Here is an 18714-nt window from a genome sequence, read left to right as displayed (position 1 = left end):
GTCATGTGATTATAGTGGCACAAAGACGCAGGTGTAAAGTTACTATTGAAATGTGTTCCTCTGGACAAATTACTTGATGGATTTTTAATGTCCCAGGGCTTTCCATTAATGATAGATGGATATCCACTGAGTAATGCAATTGTGCAATGTGGACTCAGTAGAAGATAGCGTGTATTGGCCTAATTTCTCAGAGGCTTTCTTGCTTTAGTCATCTGTAGATTTTCATAATGCCTGGCAGAGCGATTAGAAATGTGGATATTCACATTGAGAGCTTTAACTGTGTAAGTAAAAGTGATGTTTGGACATGTAGATCCCCCCTTACTGCCCAATGCTGCTGAACAGGTCAGAATATTTCCACTCTAAAGCTATTATCAGCCTTTTATTAGATGGATTTTGGGAATGAGAGGGCCGTAGGTGGTTTTAACTCCTTAATGGACATTTTGAGAACCAGGTGTCTTGTTTATAGTTAAGTTTTCAATGGTATCATATTGAATTGATTGATTGATTTAATTGTATTTTAGTGTTATTTCCAAGAGCTTAACAGTTTTTTTTTTTTTTTTTACATTTAATTTTGATTTTCAGTATAAACAAACATACAGTACATTTCATGAACAGCTCAGCCACAATTAAAAACATAGTATAGTGTCATTTAAATAAAATAAAATAATAAAATAAAGTACACAGTGATAGAGAATACAATTCCTTCAGTTCATCCATCTCACTCCAAATTTTGTTTTGTCCTTGGTGTTGGTGCGTTATCTGACTTCCACATAAGTAGAATAAGTTTTCTCGCTACAACCATACCATATGCAATGAACTTAACAGTTTTTAACAGTTTGTCAGACTTTGTAATATTATAATAACACATAGTAGGTTATAAAAGTCACTTGGTAGTAAAAGTAACCCAGCATCTTTATTGTACAAACAGAATAGTTCCATAAAAACAAATGTTCTGATTATAAACATCTGAAATGATGACAAATCTAATACTGGAATAGTGAATTTGTTGAAATTATTATGTCAAAATTGATTTTTGAGGTGTATTCAATGCAGACACAATGCAGTGATCATTTGTTATATCCAGATTGATACAACTTATATTGGTAATAGTTATTCAACAAAGCCTACTTTAAACCTGCAATAACTCATTTTGGCCTTTTGGAGGCACCGGAAACAAGATGTAACACAACATTGACCTATTACCACTTTTTTATGTTGACAGGACAAACATTTGCATGACTACAGATAAACACGATGACTTTGTCGATTTTTTTTCCCCCCGGTCTTACACAATAACAGAGGTAGAGAGATTGTACTGCATATTATATTACTTTTTTTTATTTTTTATATGAGTATTAGTTAATTATTTATCCATCAATAAAACAATGTGCATTTTTGTTATAGCCTCATCTAAAACATGATGATAAAATATTAATATGATAAAATCAATATTGAGTCAGTGCCTTTGTCCATTAAGAATTCATAGAAATGTTGTATATTTGTATTTAACTTTAATGGAGAATAGAGCTGCACCAATTTGTTATTTGTCGATCAGTTATCAACTATTATGATAATCAATAATCGTTGTGGACATTTCAACAAAATCTCAAAAATGAACTGTTTTCAGTTTCTTGAATGGGATGTGAGGAGGAGGATGTGATGCTGCCTTACATGGGCATGCTGCCTGTCATACATGGTGGTAATTATCAATTAATTAATTAATCACCAATATCTTTGGGTTTTGGGCTGTCCGTCGGAAACAGTAAGTGATATTGCTGATTTTTCAAAACGAACTAATAAATCAAAAATAATAATCATTAGATTAATCAATAATGAAAATAAGCTTTATCTGCAGTCCTAATGTAGAACAACCTGAATGGTAAATTCTGTTTTTACTGTCCACCAGAAATAAGAAATGAAAATACAGTAATAGTAACTGTTTCCCCATTAAATGTTTTATTTCTACAGCTGTCTTTGGGTTGTTCGTAGCTCCATGATGGTTATATGTTTAACATTATTTTCAGCCATATTAACTAAAATTGATATTAATCATTAAGACATGTCACCATATGGTCAGAATTACATAGGAATATGCTATTTTAATGGATTTGTATTGCTTTGCTGTGGTTGAAACTGTAACCTCGGCACTCCAGTTTGAGGTGGCTTTCCAACCACATTTGTTGTTTCCCCGCTGAGGCTGCCTCATTATGTGGAACACCTGTGCTGAGAAAAAGAAAGGTTTTACCACTTATCCATGTTTCTATTATAGGCAACAAATAAGCCAGGATGGGCCTGAAACACATTTATCTAGTTTTGCCTCTTTATTTCTTATAATAAAGCCTTTTAAGTGCCTTCATTTGTGAAAAAAAAAGTTTTTTCAGGGTTGTTTGTGTGCAGTCAAATTATATGAGTAGCAGAAAGACCAGTTTTGTGTCTTTGAAAATGAAACAAACAAAAAAAGTCATACAGTGAGTGATTTTATTTCAGCCAGCCAAGTAAAATGCCCCATTAAACAAACTTGTGAGCAGCGGACTGATTGCAAAAAAGAAAGAAAAAAAAGTTTCAGCATGTAAACTGAGCCTGTAGTGGAAAAATCTGTAGGATTCACAACCCACATGTGAAACTGGACCAGAGTTACTTTCAGATTTACTGAAGGTGATCTTTGCTGCGTTTCAGGATGGATAACTGAGTTTATAAAAATATCTATGTCTCTAACAGTAACACCTACTACACTATTAATTAAGGCTGCAAGATTATTTTCATTAATGATTTTTTTTTTCAATTAATTGATTAGTTGTTTGGTCCATAAAATGTCAGAAAAAGGTTAAAACAAATGTTGATCAATGTTTTCCATGGCCTGTTGTGATATCTTCAAATGTCTTGTTTTGTCTACAGCCCAAAGATTACAGTTTAGATTACAGGAAAATGATGTTTACTGTCATAGCAGATTAGAGAAACCAGATAATATTCACAAGAAACTAGAACCAGAGGACTTCTTTTATCTTATAAAATAACTCAAAATGATTAATTATCAAAACTATTCATTCTTTTCTTGTTCCAAGTTCACTCTTGATATGTAAATATCTAATACATGTATTTATTCTATTTTATCTTATCTGGTCACAAAAACATGTTGAGATAAAGAGAAGCAGATGAGATTGTAAATTTGTATTTGTGTACTCAACATGTGAATGTAACATCTGTTACTGCTCAGTTTTAGGATCATGTCCCACATATTTTTACATTATGTCATCACATTTGTCCTGTGTATCAGTGTCAATACTGTTCTCTCTTCCCACACATATTTTTATATTTATTTCCAATAAGGTTTTCTCACCATGAGGCTCAATTCACACCAATTCACGTCAATACCTACATCATAATGTTGCAGTTGCTGCTGGGCTCTCTGGCTGTTGACAAGAAAACACTTGCAATTGCCAGATAAGAGCTTGAGTGGTGCCATTGATTAACCAGGGACTTCATTATGGTGGCTGCCATTAACAATGCAACCCCATTGATTCAGCCACTAAAATGGCTGTGAGAGAAATCAGGAAAGATAACACTAAAGAGCCGTGGTTTATGTTGGACTCACTGCAGGAATCCCAACATTGCTGTAGCCGCATGTTAGACAATGAGCCTCTATGTAATCTACCTTTTACTCTGAACCGATCCACTAAACTGGTACTTAAAATATCAGGGTGTCACAGAACATTGCCTCAGCTATTTTAGTGTTGATACATTATGTTCTGCTGCTTCTTTGAATAGCAGCCAGCAGAAAGAGACTGGCACGATTTACAGACGTAACATTATAATCTTGATTCTTAGTGTTTTATGTCATTTTATTATATTATATAGCTGTGTCTATTAAATATGATGATATGATATAATTGGAGATCATTATCTCATGATCCTTAATGTCTTGTATGATCTCGACATACCAGCCAGGCATTCATAACAACATCACAACCAGACGAAAACATGTCACAAGAAAACACTTTACTGGATGTGAATCATGAGGGGAAAAAAACGCATTGCGTAATACTGTACTTGAAATAGCTGGTGTCATAGGCCTATGTCGCTGTTGCATGCTCTGTGATCTGAGCGGCGGATAAATGCAGGGCAAAGGGTGGATGACAGTGGAGAAACAGCACAGCGCTGTGGACTGACTGGGTACTTTTCTATACACCAATAATTCCAGACAGCCGATAAAATACAGCTGACACATTCATCCGGAGACTGAAAGGACAATGAGTCCACAGATGTAAATAGAAACCGTAAAGTTTGTGTAACATGATATTTGTGTCATAACCATAATCACTTATTCATAGTTTTAATATTGGTTTCCTGATACACTTGTAATTCCACGGCGATTATAGTAATAAATATTCATCAACATAATTATATAAGAAGCTTTGATCGTGCAAATGTGTTAACCCTTGTCAAATATATATCCCGCTGTCTTCACAAGGTCAGCACAGCCTTTTAACATGATTTATGTTTGGATAATGGACCGCCTCGTGAATTCTGTCTCGTGACGCCCCGCTTTCTAACTCGGCCAATTTTGTCTTTAATGCTCGCCTCAAAAATATATAAAGGCCATTATTTTCAGCAAAGCCGACCTGCGCGCCTGAGTCATAACGCGAATACCAAGTTCAAGCTCAAAGCAGAGCCGGCACCTCACGGGTCCCACATTGCCTTTTGAGGAATCATTTGATAGCCCTATTAACTTTCATGTAACATTGTTTCTTGAAGGCATCCACAGCAAGCGCCTCAGTGTCATTACTGTGAGAAATGTGCTTTCATACTGAACGTCTTTTACAGAAGTCCTGGAAGAAACATAGATCCAGAAAATCCCATAAACACAGAATATTAGCTTTTATGGGCAAATAATTTTGCACAAACGATATTTTCCATATTAATAAACAGCTAGCAGCCATCGATGATCTTAAATTCATAATATTTTACTAGTTATGCCTTAATATGATCTCTAAACACGTGGCTGCGCTTAATATAAAAGCGCCAAAAATCATTATCACCAATTTACTTCATTAAATTAAAACTTACACTCATACATTGAATTCTCTAAAGTGAATTTACCCTAAAATATATTTTTCCACGACTCCTTACAGACTAATACACGATGTTTTAAACTCTACACAACTACATCCCTTTTAGGACCTTCGGCAATCCATTCAAGCCAGCAAGTTTGGAGAGCGTGTTGAGTTTAATCAATTCATAACGTCGAGATGGAGCCGAACTCACTGAAGGTAACGTTTGTTATCAACCGTCGATTTGTTTTATTTTCGCATTGCGCTAATCGCTACCGACTGTAAACTGTCCTCATGTGCCAAATCCACAAAACTTTGACACATTGCGTTTAGTATGACCACATCTGTGTCATATGTTGAACATCTAAAAATAGTTACATGATGCTAATTGTGTCCTGAAAACAGATTTACTAATGTGATATTTGCCAATTTGCCAACCGTGCAGGCTTTTAAAAAAAATGTTTGTATCCACTTGTCTTTGATTTGTTTACCTAATGAGTTGATAAGCAATTAATTAATTTCTTTATTTTTGTTTGTTTTTTTTCCTCTACAGTGGGTGGGCTCGTCTTGCGGTTTACATGGACCATATATATTCTATAAAGCCTTTAAATTTAACCGGGACGGCAAACCGAGGATTTTGTCTCTCGGAGACTTTTTCTTCGTCAGATGTAAACCGGAGGATCCTATTTGCATAGCGGAGCTTCAGCTGCTCTGGGAAGAAAGAACAAGCAAGCAACTTTTATCAAGCTCCAAACTTTATTTTCTACCAGAGGATACTCCCCAGGGACGGACGGTCACACATGGAGAGGTAGGAACATCCATCGCTTGGTGAACAATGAAGCATGTTTATTGTTTTCTGGTGTTTATTCTGTGCGTTCTCGTTTGTTCGCGGCATTTTATTAAACTGCATCTTTACTGCATTAAGAGTTGGCAGTGGATGTGTAGTCTCCGGTGACACAGGCATCCATAAACGCATGCATTGATACTGACATTGATGTATATCAGAGCAGTAAAAGGATTGACCTACAGCGGCATTTGTTCTCTCGTATTACTTTAGCCTATTTCTATTGTGGTGTCAACTGCTGAATGTGCACTTGTCCAGCTGCGCTCAATAAGGCTGCCGCTGCGCTCTATGGGGTTAATTGTGTTATAAAGGGGAAAATCCGCAAGAATCCTGCACCCATGCTCTGTCATTTCATTTCTTGGTAAAGCTTGTCAGATACTGACATATGGGCGGAAATTGCGAAACGGTAATGAATGCACGGGATCAAACTGGCTCAGATCGGACGGTACGATAGTTATTAGATATTTTGTAATGTTGCCTGATGTTGAAAGAAGGGAGAGCGAGTCATAAAGCGTGGCAGAGCGAAGCCAGCGCCGACACGTTTTAACTACTCTCCAAGCTTTGCATAATTTTCCATGTGGACATTTCCACCCTCAACAATGTGATATTGTCAGCTCGCATTTGAGGCAGCACTTAAGACGCCTCTGTGTTACATTACGCCGTTGCTGGCACAGAAAGGCAATAGTTATGATTGACTGTGGCCATATGTGGCGCTTGTGATCCGGTTACATCGTTGCGCTGAATGGCATTACTCTGATTATTGAGAGGTTTTTCTTACTAGCCATAAAACAAATGATGTGTTGTTTTCTCTCTGATATTCTTCACTCAGCGACGACAGCACTTTAATTACTACTCTCTGCTTTTGATCACTTGCGGCTGGATGGAAATGATTCCCTGCTGCTGTTATATTGTTTATATTGAAGGACAAAGCCGTGTTTGTACTTGACTCTTCCGCTGATGGTTTACTTACATTCTTTCCTCTTGAGTAATAGAGTGGCTATCACATTTCTCTTTCATAAGAAAGGTGGCTATTTATGGCCTGCCGCTTAGACAAGCTATCATCTTTGTGGCAGAATTCTTCTATGAACGGGTATCATCTCCTGGAGCCCTCTCGCTTTAGCCTTTAACACGCTGCAATTATTTAGTAATTACTTTGAGTGCATGCATCGCCGAATCTGTGGCCACACTTGCGCAACGCCATGTCAGCTCCGCCCCTTTCCCAACGACTTATTTGCATTGCAAAGTGCTTACATTCCTGTCTATCGGGTATATCTGACTGTTAAAATATCATATTAACTACGAGAAGGGCTGCTCTGCCAATGCAAATCAAATGTCAAAGAATGTTGGACTTGAACAGTGCAGCCCAGATCATCTGCTGCACTTTGTGTAATTGATGACAGAGTCAAATCATAATGGGGGGGTTGGGGGGGGGGCAGTTTCCCCTGCATGAATTATGCAGCAACTTGCATCACAAAGCACAATCTTGCAAACACCAGAGAAAGATGCACTCACTTTGAAGTTGCACACTGATTATAGAATAGGCCCGACAATAAAATAATATAATTTGGGGATGATATGTTTAAGTGCAATGTCTTTGCCTGCAGGCTGACCTCAATTAAAGGGCTTGTCAAATATCCTGCTCTCAGCAAATCAGACTACTTACTGTATATTACAGAGTGGAAATTGCCCTGACAACTTCAAGTCAGTTTATGACCTTCACTGAGCCCATTCAGATTCTCGCTGACTTTGCCCCATAACACTAATCTGCACTGCATGAGTCAGCGAGGAGCGCTTACAGATGCAACATATAATCCAAAAAACAAACAGGAAGGGTAAACCTGCCTTGCAAAAAAAAAAAAAAAAAAGGAAAGAAAAAAAAGCTGTGGTATGAAAACTTGTCGCCTGTGATATATATGGGGAAAAGACTATTTATTCCTGAAATGTAAACATGAGAGAAGAATCCATTTTTAGTCACACTGGGAAGTGGAGTTTATAAAGCTCACATTAGTCATTTTCCCCAGGACTGGTAGCATATAAAGATAGATTAATGGCTGTAGAGTTACACTGAACTGTAAATCTGTAATTGACTGGCTGAAAATCAAGAGTTCAAGATTAGCCTAGTGACTCATGCAGATATGAAGTTGATAACTTACAGCTCTCAGGAAGTGTGCTATTTTCACAAGGCTTTAGTGCTAAATGAGCACAGACGGCGTCATGAGGTAAAGCCATAACTTGCCATCATTGAAGCTCACAACATTTATTATTGGATCATGTTGGAGCTACCCTTGAATATTTCCACGCAACATAAAACAGAAACAGTGCCTGACATTTGACATGTAAACAGCTGGTGCCATGTCGCTCCTTTTCTCCGTGAGATCACGCCTCATACCTTGTAGATGGCTATTATCTCAAGCCTGAAGCCAATATCCCCCAAATACCAAAAGGCAACGACTCTTTCAAGACATCAAAACAGCCTTTATTGAACTAGCTCACCAGAATTGGATTACTGATTCACTTGTGTTCTCAGCGCTGAGGTATGATGTAATTTCCTGGTTATTTCTCAGGTATTTGTTTGCTCTCAGCCTCTCCTGCACTGTTTTTTGTTTTTTTTCTGTGCTGTGCTGTGCAGTGACAAGAGGAACCAACCCATGACCTACTGTGCTTGTTATTCTTCTGTCGCAGGGTTGGAGGTCAATTCCTTTTAAACGGAGCCAGCTTTAAATCCATTCAACTGTGGCTAGAAATAAAAATAATGATTCATTGAATAAATCGCAGTGTCTGTATTTGCTTAATGGTTGATAAACAGATCAGGAGAAAAAAATATTGATCTATTTATTTTGAGTTAATTATTAAGTCCATATGTGGAGGAAGCTCTATTTTTCATTGTGTCTCAGCTTGACAAGCAGTGTTTACCCCCACCAGTTGAGCTCTGCTTGCTCTTTAAACAGGCTTTGTGTCGAGTTGCTCACCCATTATGACAAACCCTCTATTGGGGCCTCTGCTCTATTTGTCTGCCTGAAAACTGCCACCGACTAAACAGTCACATGTGTTTTAAAACTCATTGAGTGACACATTATTTCTTCTCACTCCAAATGGCCTGCTTCTCCTGCTGATACTGCTGTAATATGTTCTGTTTTTGGACTCCCCATTTCAGGAGAGAGCTGTTGTAGATAACAGCTCACCGCACACAACACCCACTTATTGTATACTCTTCGCTTCAGGCGGTTAATTGCCTATGCTTATCTTATACTATATATCCCACTTTACTGCAAATACAGCAAGGCGGTCTTAATGGGAATTCACAACCGCAGAGAATATTTCTGGATCATGTTATATTAATGTGCTATTATCATCACCTCTGATTTCATCTGACCTCTCTTCTCCTCTATTCTGTCCCTCTAGCTGACAAGGCTTTGGCACGCACGCACGCACACACACACACACACACACACACACACACACACACACACACACACACACACACACACACACACACACACACACACACACACACACACACACACACACTGACAGGCTGGGGACTGCAGCAGTAGGCCTGTATTGATTGCTGTGGAAAACACTTTGGCATGCGTCCAGAGCCATTTCTTCAGTACATGGCAGTAGTCCATGCATGTGTTTCAGTGCTTGGAAAGCCAGCTTGTAGGGAAATTAGATTGTATTCATTTGCTGCTTCTTTGATTTTTCCTAAGGGAAAAACCCTGAATGGGTAATTCAGGCATCTGGGATGCTAGTTGAGTTAAGTGTAAGTGGCTTAGATATGCGACCAGCATTTTGATGGATAAGGTCGTTCTGCTGAATGACTTGAGTGTAAATGTGATATGGCACATTTTTACAGTGATCTTTTTTAGAACATCCATATTGCTCCCTTGTCTTATATACCAAATCTCCAAATCTTATTATACCAAATCTCCCCATTCACACAACAATGGCAGGCAGGAATTTAGAGGTGGGGGTGTGTGTGTGTATGTGTGTGTGTGTGCATGTGTGGCGTGCACGCATGTGTGTGCCTCCTCCTGCCGCAGAACAAGTCATTAACTCTGAACACTGCCCTCCAGTGAATTCCTCACCATTGCTGAAATAGCATGTAAATTATTACCAGCTTTTTAGGATAGTGTAATTTAAAACCTTTAAAATGGAATACTCTGGACTTCAAAGGCTATAAAAACCCCCACTAACATTTCCCATTGGTTTAAGAGTTGTCATTCCCGTCCTTCACAATCTTCTGATTCTTTTCACCCAACTGTTTTGCGTCTTTGCAGCCAGAGTAATGATATGTTGCAGCAGCGCCTGGTTTGTCAACACACATGAGACTTTTGGTGCTCTTTACCTCGGTTTTTCCACTTTGTCATTGACTAACCACTTGAACAGGCAAACATTTGCCTTGATGCATGACTCCAGTGCCCCCAGCTACACTGGATCGTTATTATAACCTTAAGGAGAATGCAGCCACAGATGAGAAGCTCTTGCTTAATACAGCCAATATTTTTCATTTTACACTGCGGTTTCTTCAATGGAGCATGTGGAATTATCATACATTTAGTCTTTTTTTTGTGTGTCTGTGCATGCATTTGCTAAAATACAAAGCTGCAGTGATTCAAGAGAGCTGACGCAGCGTTTTTGCGGTGTCACCTTACATGATGGATGCCTCACCCAGTTTGAGAAAGGCTTTGAAAAGTCCTGTTATCTCACTATTTTTCTCTGTCATTATATTTGCAAAAGAATGCAAAGTTCATATATCACCCTGGCTCATGTAAGAGCAATCTCTTAATGGAATCAGTGAATAAAAGATGAGTTCAGCACCCCGCAGATATTACAGCAACTCTTATGCATATGAATAAACTGCATGCATTAAGTGGCAGAACATTATGTACAATAACTCTCACCTTTTAAATGTTGTACCTTGCACTCTTTCTAGTCTTGAGGCAGTCTCCAAAAACATATTGTAATTCAATTGTCCCTGGCTTACTCCCCAGAGCTCCTTTTTAATTCCCAGATAAGTTTGTTTTGGGACACTGAAGCCAAGGTCAGTCATGGGGAGGGGAGATAGATAATGAACTCATATTGTGTTTCATACCCTCGTTCTCTCTCTCTGCTTCTCTCCCTCTCTGTCTCCTCATTGTCCATGTCACCATGTCCATTACTCAATTACTAATCTCCTTTGGCCTTAGGAATTCCAGTGCTGACCTCTCTGAGGCAGCAGGCTGAAACCTTCCCAGCATGACAGGAGCACTGTGTGTGTGCATGTGTGTGTGTGCGTACCCACAGTATGGAAAGACACCCACCCACTGGGAGTGTGCACCCCTTGACTCTCAAGCTGAAAGTCCTGTCCGAGCGATGAGACGCTCCGCTGCAGAACGCTGACAGTCAGGAATGTCTTCCTCACTGTTCACGCACAGTGGCGTGGATTCTCGCAGGGAATTGTTCGGAGTGATATGGAATATTTCAGGGTGCATTGTTTCTAATTGGATCACCGAATATAGAATTGGGAATGTCCCTTATGTGCTGTTTTGCCACCAGTACGCCACCGCATCCATATAAATTAAATGATATGGATTTTAGCGAGTTTAATTTCAATGAGATTGCTGGAGTCATGGGTTGCTGGAACAGAGTTATCTACAGTTTCACAGCAGAAGTCTGTTTTTTTCCACTTTCAGTCCATTATGTGCAGTCAGAGCAGTAAATTCACTCAGTAATGTTTGTGACGATATGCCGCTGCAGTAATAACATGAATTATTGATAGAAGAATGGAGACAGAAAGTAACATTCAGCTGTTAATGTGTTACTTTGCATTTTAATTCAATCATAAAACGAGCAGTTAGAGTCTATATGCATTTATTGACACACCGGAGGTAAAATTACGATAACACATTAAGACATTCAGTGCAGGATTGAGAGTGTATAAATGCTCTTAATGCATCTGTGTAGGACGTGTTACTAAAATGACACAAGGCTGTTTGGTATGTTGCTGATGTGGAGTGTCACCTCTTGGCTGTGGGCTTGCAGTCCTCTGACCTATATTATCAAGTGGCCTGCTGGCTGTGTCTGCCGCTTTGCTAAACTATCAACAGCCTAACTGGAAATGACAGCACAGTGTGGATGGGCGGCATTTACAGAAGAGCAAAGCCTCAAGTTTCTAAAGCACGTCTTTGAAACCAAAAATCCAAGTGGTGTGAAGAAGAAGAATGCAATGCAGATGAATGGAGAGTGATTTATGTTGGTAAAGTTTGTGTGGTGCTGAAACAATTAATGGCTCACTTGATTTGACAGAATATTAACAACAATTTTTATAGTAGATTAATCCTTTAAGTAATTTATCAAGCATAAATGTAGGGCTGCAACTAACAATTATTTTGATTATCAGTTAATCTGCAGATTATTTCCCCTATTAATGGATTGGTTTATAAAATATGAGAAAATAGTTAAAAATGACACAGTCACAGCTTCCCAAAGCTTAAGCTGTTGCCTTTAGATTTCTTTATTGGTCCAACCAAACAGTCAAAAACCAAAGATATTTAATTAACTGTTATAATAGAGGACGAAAACCAGCAGACCCTCATATTTAAGAAGTTGCAGCCAGTTAGTTTTTGGACTTTTGCTTCTTTAATGATTTATTTATAATCAAAATAGTTGACAATAAACTTTTGCCAAATCAATTATACAGCAAATCGTTTCAGCTCTACAAAAATGTCGTTTCAGCTTCTCCCATCTGCTGCTTTCTCCATTTTATCTGATCGTGAATTGAACTCTTGATCTTTGAGTTTTGGACTGTTTTAAAAGCTATTTAAAAACACTTTGTGGGCCCTTTCACTATGTTTTGACACTTTATAGACTAAAAGATTAATCAACAGATTGAGAATCAATCATGAAAATAATCATTATCAGTTGCAGCCCTAGTGTAGTCTATTTCTCATCATTGGTAGAGATATTGTTATGGTTGTTTTTATGTTATACAGGCAGATCCGGCTGGTTGTGTGCGCTGCTGTTGTTGTGATCATTTCTCAATAACTGACTCGGGCTGGCTGGCTTTCAGTAACCTCTTACACGGAAACACAGCACATTTCTTAATTCTACAGTATTTGCTTAAACATTTCTCAATCAAATTTCACGACTTATGCAAACCACAAACCAGCGTTCAGCTTCCTGACTGTATGTGCTGCATCACACAGCAGCCCGCAGACTTCAGTCGCTGTAAGCTTGGCTGGTAAAGTTTTAAGAAAAAAAAAAAAGAAAAAAAAACAACAACAAAAAACTGTATTTGGCAAAGCTAATGGATGTAGCCTGTTTTTAGAACTGCGGCCCCTTTCATAGACTGATTATATTCTGAACTGTGTTGACAGCTGCTGAATTGCTCTCACCTGTTGTGTTTTGCTCTCAAGCCGAACAAGTCCCCAAACAGGATCTGTTGACACTTATACAAGGCACCGTGTCATTCACTTGATTGATATAGAGGGAATGATTGTGTGTTTTTAAGGTTTGCTGTTGCTGTGTGTACGCTCTGTGGTGCTATTGAATGACTTGAAGTATTGCTGTTTGATACACACATCAGCAGAAGAACATTTAGCGCGTTGTTTTTCTTTTAGGCGGACTCAACTGAAATATTTCATGGTTTTGTTTTCTCTGTGTGTCGTCAGTTGATCGCATCAAAGTACAGTAGCTAATTTTGAAGAGATAACGTACATTGTGGATTTTTGGCTGCAGGCTGAATGCTATTTACTGTTGCTCTACATTATTCAAATGGCCTGTTTTTCTGAAAGCTGAAACAGCAGTCAGTTTTTCATTGCATGGAAAGCCGGTTACAACCACCCGCCACCACTTGACAGCTGAAGACAGCTCATTATAAGAAGACCGAAAACCCATGTTTGATGTTTCTACTTAGTGAGGGAGGCACAGCTATATCAAGCTATCCCTCGCAGGCTTTTCCTTTATAAGGAAATACTGTCTCCAACTGGTTGGGATTTGATATGCCTGTAGTTGCAGATGATGTGAGAACTGAATATGGGTAATTGTATAGACAGAGCCCTCAGAACAAATTTAAAAAGCTGAAAAGTTCACGTGTTTGTTTTTAGAATATGGGAGACAAAATAACAGGAGTGCTTTGAAATAATCTATTATAACATGAATAAAGCAGCTTAAAATGATTTAAAAAAAGACTTTAACTTGACATTTACAGCTTCACAAAAGAAAGATTTACTGCACGGCTGTTTTTATTAGATTGTATAGATGTAGCTTTCATTATATCACCCCTACAAACACGTATATATGTCAATATGGAGTAAATGAGTGTTATTTTAATGTACAGGCTGTCTTAGGGGAAATGTGTACAGGCAGACAGATGCCTGGTAAATTGGAGATAACCAAGGAGACAGACAGACATCAGAGACCTACTCTGAGTGTCTGCTTTTCTGCCCGTACACATCTGTCCTCCAGATTTCCCTGTTTCTGTAATAGCCATCTTCCAGCACACCACTCCACTATGTTAGTAACAAGCACTTCAGCCATTAGCCCTTCAAATGGAAACACATTTAAGCATCTCCGCTTCTTTCGCTCTCCATTGGACTTGTAATTCTTCAAGTGTAAGAGTTATTAAAAAGGGTTGATTCAACCTTAGGGAAAAAAAAACTTTGAAACACATACTGGAGAGAGAGAGAGAGAGAGAGATAGAGAGAGAGAGAGAGAGAGAGCAAATCTTATTTAACAAGCCAACTCAACAGACTGTACACAAAACCACTACACCATATTCGGCTTACCTCAGTATCAGCCATGCATATCGCTGCTATAGATTTACAATTATACTTTCCTGACAGTGTCACGTTAATTTCATTGTGTGTCACAGAGAACAGTGGCTCACAGCTCTCTCCTGTTCATTCATTACATCCCGCTGTAACAAATCGCATTGCTTCTACTCCTCCACACTTTGAAGGTGTAATCATGGTGGCTGAGTGTGACTTGTGATTTAAAAGCATAAAATCTCAGCGTTCATGGTGAATGTCAGAAGCCCGACTTCCTAAATGCTAATCAAAATGTCTGAAACATCCACGTCCTCATTGACATTGATTTAACTCCTGGCATAAATTCAATTCCGCAATCATCCGCATCATCCATATTCATGGTGCCATTAATTTACTTACATTAATGTGCATCCACAGCCATAATGCTACTTGACGCACATACCAATTTAGTTGATAAATAAGGACGCTCTGTTGTTTGTTTCCCTGTTTCCTGTGCTGGTTGTGATTTTTATTTTTTTTTACATGATTTCAATCCAGTCTTTGCTCCTGATTATGCTTACCTCCAGATGAGCTGTTTTTTTAATGCATTTTTATGAGTCTATTCAACTAAGCTGTTCCAAAAATGAATCATAAGATTGTGACCTTGGCACAGTTGCATTTATGTAACTCAGTTTATGTGCCTCTAATTGAAATTGGGATTCTGCTTCCTTTCAGCACGAGGTAATTGCAGTGTCTGAGAAGGTGATTGTGCGGCTTGAGGACCTAGTGAAGTGGACAGTACCCGACTTCTCAGGATGGGCCCACGGTCTGAAGGCCGAGCCTCTCAAAGCCTCTGTTCTCCGAGAGCTGGGGACCAATGGGAGGCGGGAGGCCCTTCACCGCTACAGAGAGAGCACCCTAACCAGCGGACTCAACTTCAAGGATGTCCAGAGGGAGAGGGCGCAGCTAGGTGAGCCGCAATTTCTTATAGTCATTCTTTAAAGGCATTTCCTCATTCTTTAAGGTTATTGCAGTGCTTCCAAATTCTTTGTGCTGCTGTATTGAGTGTTTATGTATTTGTGTCCTGTCTCCGCCATAAATCAGCTTATGTTTATTGTCCTTTGGTTGGTTTAACAAGTGTTGTCTTGACTGGAGTAATTTATCAGTACGTAGTTGGAATTCCTCCCGATATAATGAGCTGAGAATTACACTAATAGAGGCAGGCTAGAGGTAATGGCAGCGTGCATTACCATCCGAGAGTAACAGCTCTGTTTCCAGAAAACAACAAAGGCAGCTCTGCAAAAAGAAAATCACATCACTCATCTGGTAATGTCTTTAAATAATTGAGTCACATCAAACTGCCGTCCACAGCACCTCTGACACCTTCTTATCCATCAGTTCAGATCATAATTGGCTGTGTATCTCAGCAGCTTTAAGGATCATTGCTGTGAGTGTGTCTGGGTGGTTGTCTGGCATATTCATCATGTACACGGTGCTATTAAGTGTCAGTGAATGTTTGATTCTTGCACCGGGCTCTGGGGGTCTCACTACAGCATTAACCATGAATCAGCCCCAACATAAAGCTGAACGTCTCTGCGGATGACTCATCTGATGCAAATAGGAAACTCTGGCATTTGAGCCTAATAATCAGAAAGAACATAATGTTCCCTTTGAAGCCGTTTCCCACTTATTTGCCTCTTTCTCTTATGGCTGTGATGTAATGCCTAATGCTGATTATAATGGTATAATGTAGCTTAGCAAACATGCTAAAAATACCATCACAATTACAGTACGTCTTGTCAGGTTTTAACTATGCATCCTGTTGATTTAAGCCAGAATTCTAGCTTTATTCCTCTAAATCCTCTATAATTCATTTTTTTAAATAAGAATTTTACGCCTCAAGCATATGTGGAAGTGAAACCACTATAGTCTTCAAAACATTTCTGTAGAAATGGTTGTTTTATTGATGACTCGTGTGCTGTTTTCTGCTCGGGATCTTCCAGGAAGGGAAGCAGTTGTGTTTCTGTGTGATGCTGTAATGCCCTTGATTACACGACATTGCTTGAATCGCATACACAAAAACAAGATGATCAATAGAGGTTGCTTTGTTGTTATTCCAGTAATCAATGTGGTTTGATTGTGCTCTTCTGTGAGTGTATGTGATTGCTGGCTTTCTTAAATAAATGTGTCAGCCTGCTTTTTAAATGATATTATGCTCCATATTATAGCTTTATATAAATGCGCTGTATCCACCAGTTTTTATAGATTTATCTGTTGTCAGTGTAATAACTCAACAATGACGCTATTGTTACAGAGGGGTCGGCGTGTGTGAATGCGTGTGTGCATGTGTGTGTGCACGTGTTGCTAATGAGCAGAGCTGCCGTTAATGACTCCATCAGGCTGTTTCTAAATGCACTTGTCACTCCAATGGGACACTCCGCCAGAGAATCTGCCCACTCAGCAGAACCGGCTCAGACTCTGGCAGGGCACCAGAGACACACACACACACACACACGCACACACTTTGACACACACACACACACATAGATGGGACACATGCACAAATACTACACACCGACAATCAGTGGTGTGCACTCACTTATCCATTTGTTTGTTTGTTCACTACATCTTTGGCGTGTGTCAGTTGTTGACAGTCTAACAATATGAGAGGGGCAGAGAGTTTGGGAGAGAGTGAGAGAGATCTCTTATTCATCAAGGCAATGCATGTTACTCTGAGTAAGGGTTTGCATATAAATATGAAATATGCCAGCGCAATGTTGCTCACTACCAAAATGAAATATTCATGCCACGGCAGCAGCAGATCAGATATAAATGTACCCTTAAAGCGTCCTGTGGCTGAATATCAGTAATTCTGTGTAACATGTTCACTCATTGGCTAAACTGATTTTTTTATGATACAGTTGTGAGCTTTTTTTGCGTATTGTATTTATAAACAGAATAGCCAGAAGTGACTGCTCACTGTATCACTCCAATGATGTATTTGCTGATTGTTATTCTCGGGCTGATCTGTAACTATGTCATAGGAATTGGATTGTTCCCCATAACAGGATACTGCAGGAATATCACAAGCTGCACAGAAAACCATTGTGAGCTAAAGAGCAATAATGTGTGCCATTGTTATCGAGGGAAACTGTTCTCTTTTTTTTTTCCTGAGCGCGTATCCTAACTTTTCCTGGCATGCTGCCAATGTGAATTAACTGCACTGTTATGTATTTTTGTCTCACAGGCAACGTATAAAAAAACAAACTGCAAAAGACAAACATGTCTCAAATAACAAAATCTCAATTGTATTAGTCTTGATTTGCATTATGAAGCATTATGGTGTGGTGAGTGAACAAAGTTCTTTTCTCTCCTCTTACAAAAAGACTGAAACCAAAGACGCCTGCACAAAGTAAAGTAATTCATTTGAGAAACAAGTGACCTTCGCTGCTGTCCTGCTGCATTGACAGCTGTGACTCTAAAACCTGTGAGGCAGAGAGATGATTGGTAGGGTCTTAATTGAAATTCCAGCTTTAGCCAGGCTTTGATATGCGGTGTTCAAAAGTGTGGCCTCCTCTGCATCAATACAAGGGGCTCAAAAGTGGCGCATCATTTCGATAAGTCCTTTAAAAATATAGATTAATTGATGTACCATCTGAAGTTAAATAAAGAACTGGCATCAGTCTGTTGAAGGAATAGTTTTTTGAGAAACATGGTATAATAGATATGAAGCTACAGCCAACAGCTGTTTAACTTAGATTAGTAGAAAGACTGGAAACAGAGGGAAACAATCAGCCTGGCTCTGTCCACAGATACAAAAATCCACTTACCAATATATCTAAAGCTCACTAATTAACATTTTGTATCTTGTTTGTGTAATCTGTACAAAAACCGAAGTGTAAAAATGACATGTTGTGGTTTTACTGGGGGATATGGTAGTAACTTCCTCTTGTCATCAACGTAAGGTTGCCACAGATTCAGGCAAGCTGTTTCCCCCTGTTTCCAGTATTTGTGCTAAGCTGAACTAAGCTAACCGGCTGCTAGCGGTAGCTTCATATTTACAGACACGACATTGGTGTCAATCTTATTATCT

At 39.0% G+C, this 18714-nt stretch overlaps 1 protein-coding gene across 1 annotated transcript in view; it reads left to right on the top strand.

Moving 5' to 3' along the window:
- Positions 1-5246: 5246 nt before the first annotated feature.
- The window catches only part of LOC128372722 (AT-rich interactive domain-containing protein 5B-like), a 75137-nt gene continuing 61669 nt past the window's right edge, over positions 5247-18714 (top strand). Inside the window, exons 1-3 of the mRNA XM_053332860.1 lie at positions 5247-5267; positions 5602-5856; positions 15357-15591. Coding sequence (XP_053188835.1) covers positions 5247-5267; positions 5602-5856; positions 15357-15591 — 511 coding nt within the window. The remainder of the gene's footprint in view (positions 5268-5601; positions 5857-15356; positions 15592-18714) is intronic.

The sequence above is a fragment of the Scomber japonicus genome, chromosome 14, assembly GCF_027409825.1.
Source record: "Scomber japonicus isolate fScoJap1 chromosome 14, fScoJap1.pri, whole genome shotgun sequence".
NCBI classification, from domain to species: domain Eukaryota; kingdom Metazoa; phylum Chordata; class Actinopteri; order Scombriformes; family Scombridae; genus Scomber; species Scomber japonicus.
The sequence above is the reverse complement of the archived record's forward strand: the minus strand, read 5'-3'. Positions and strand labels throughout refer to the sequence as shown.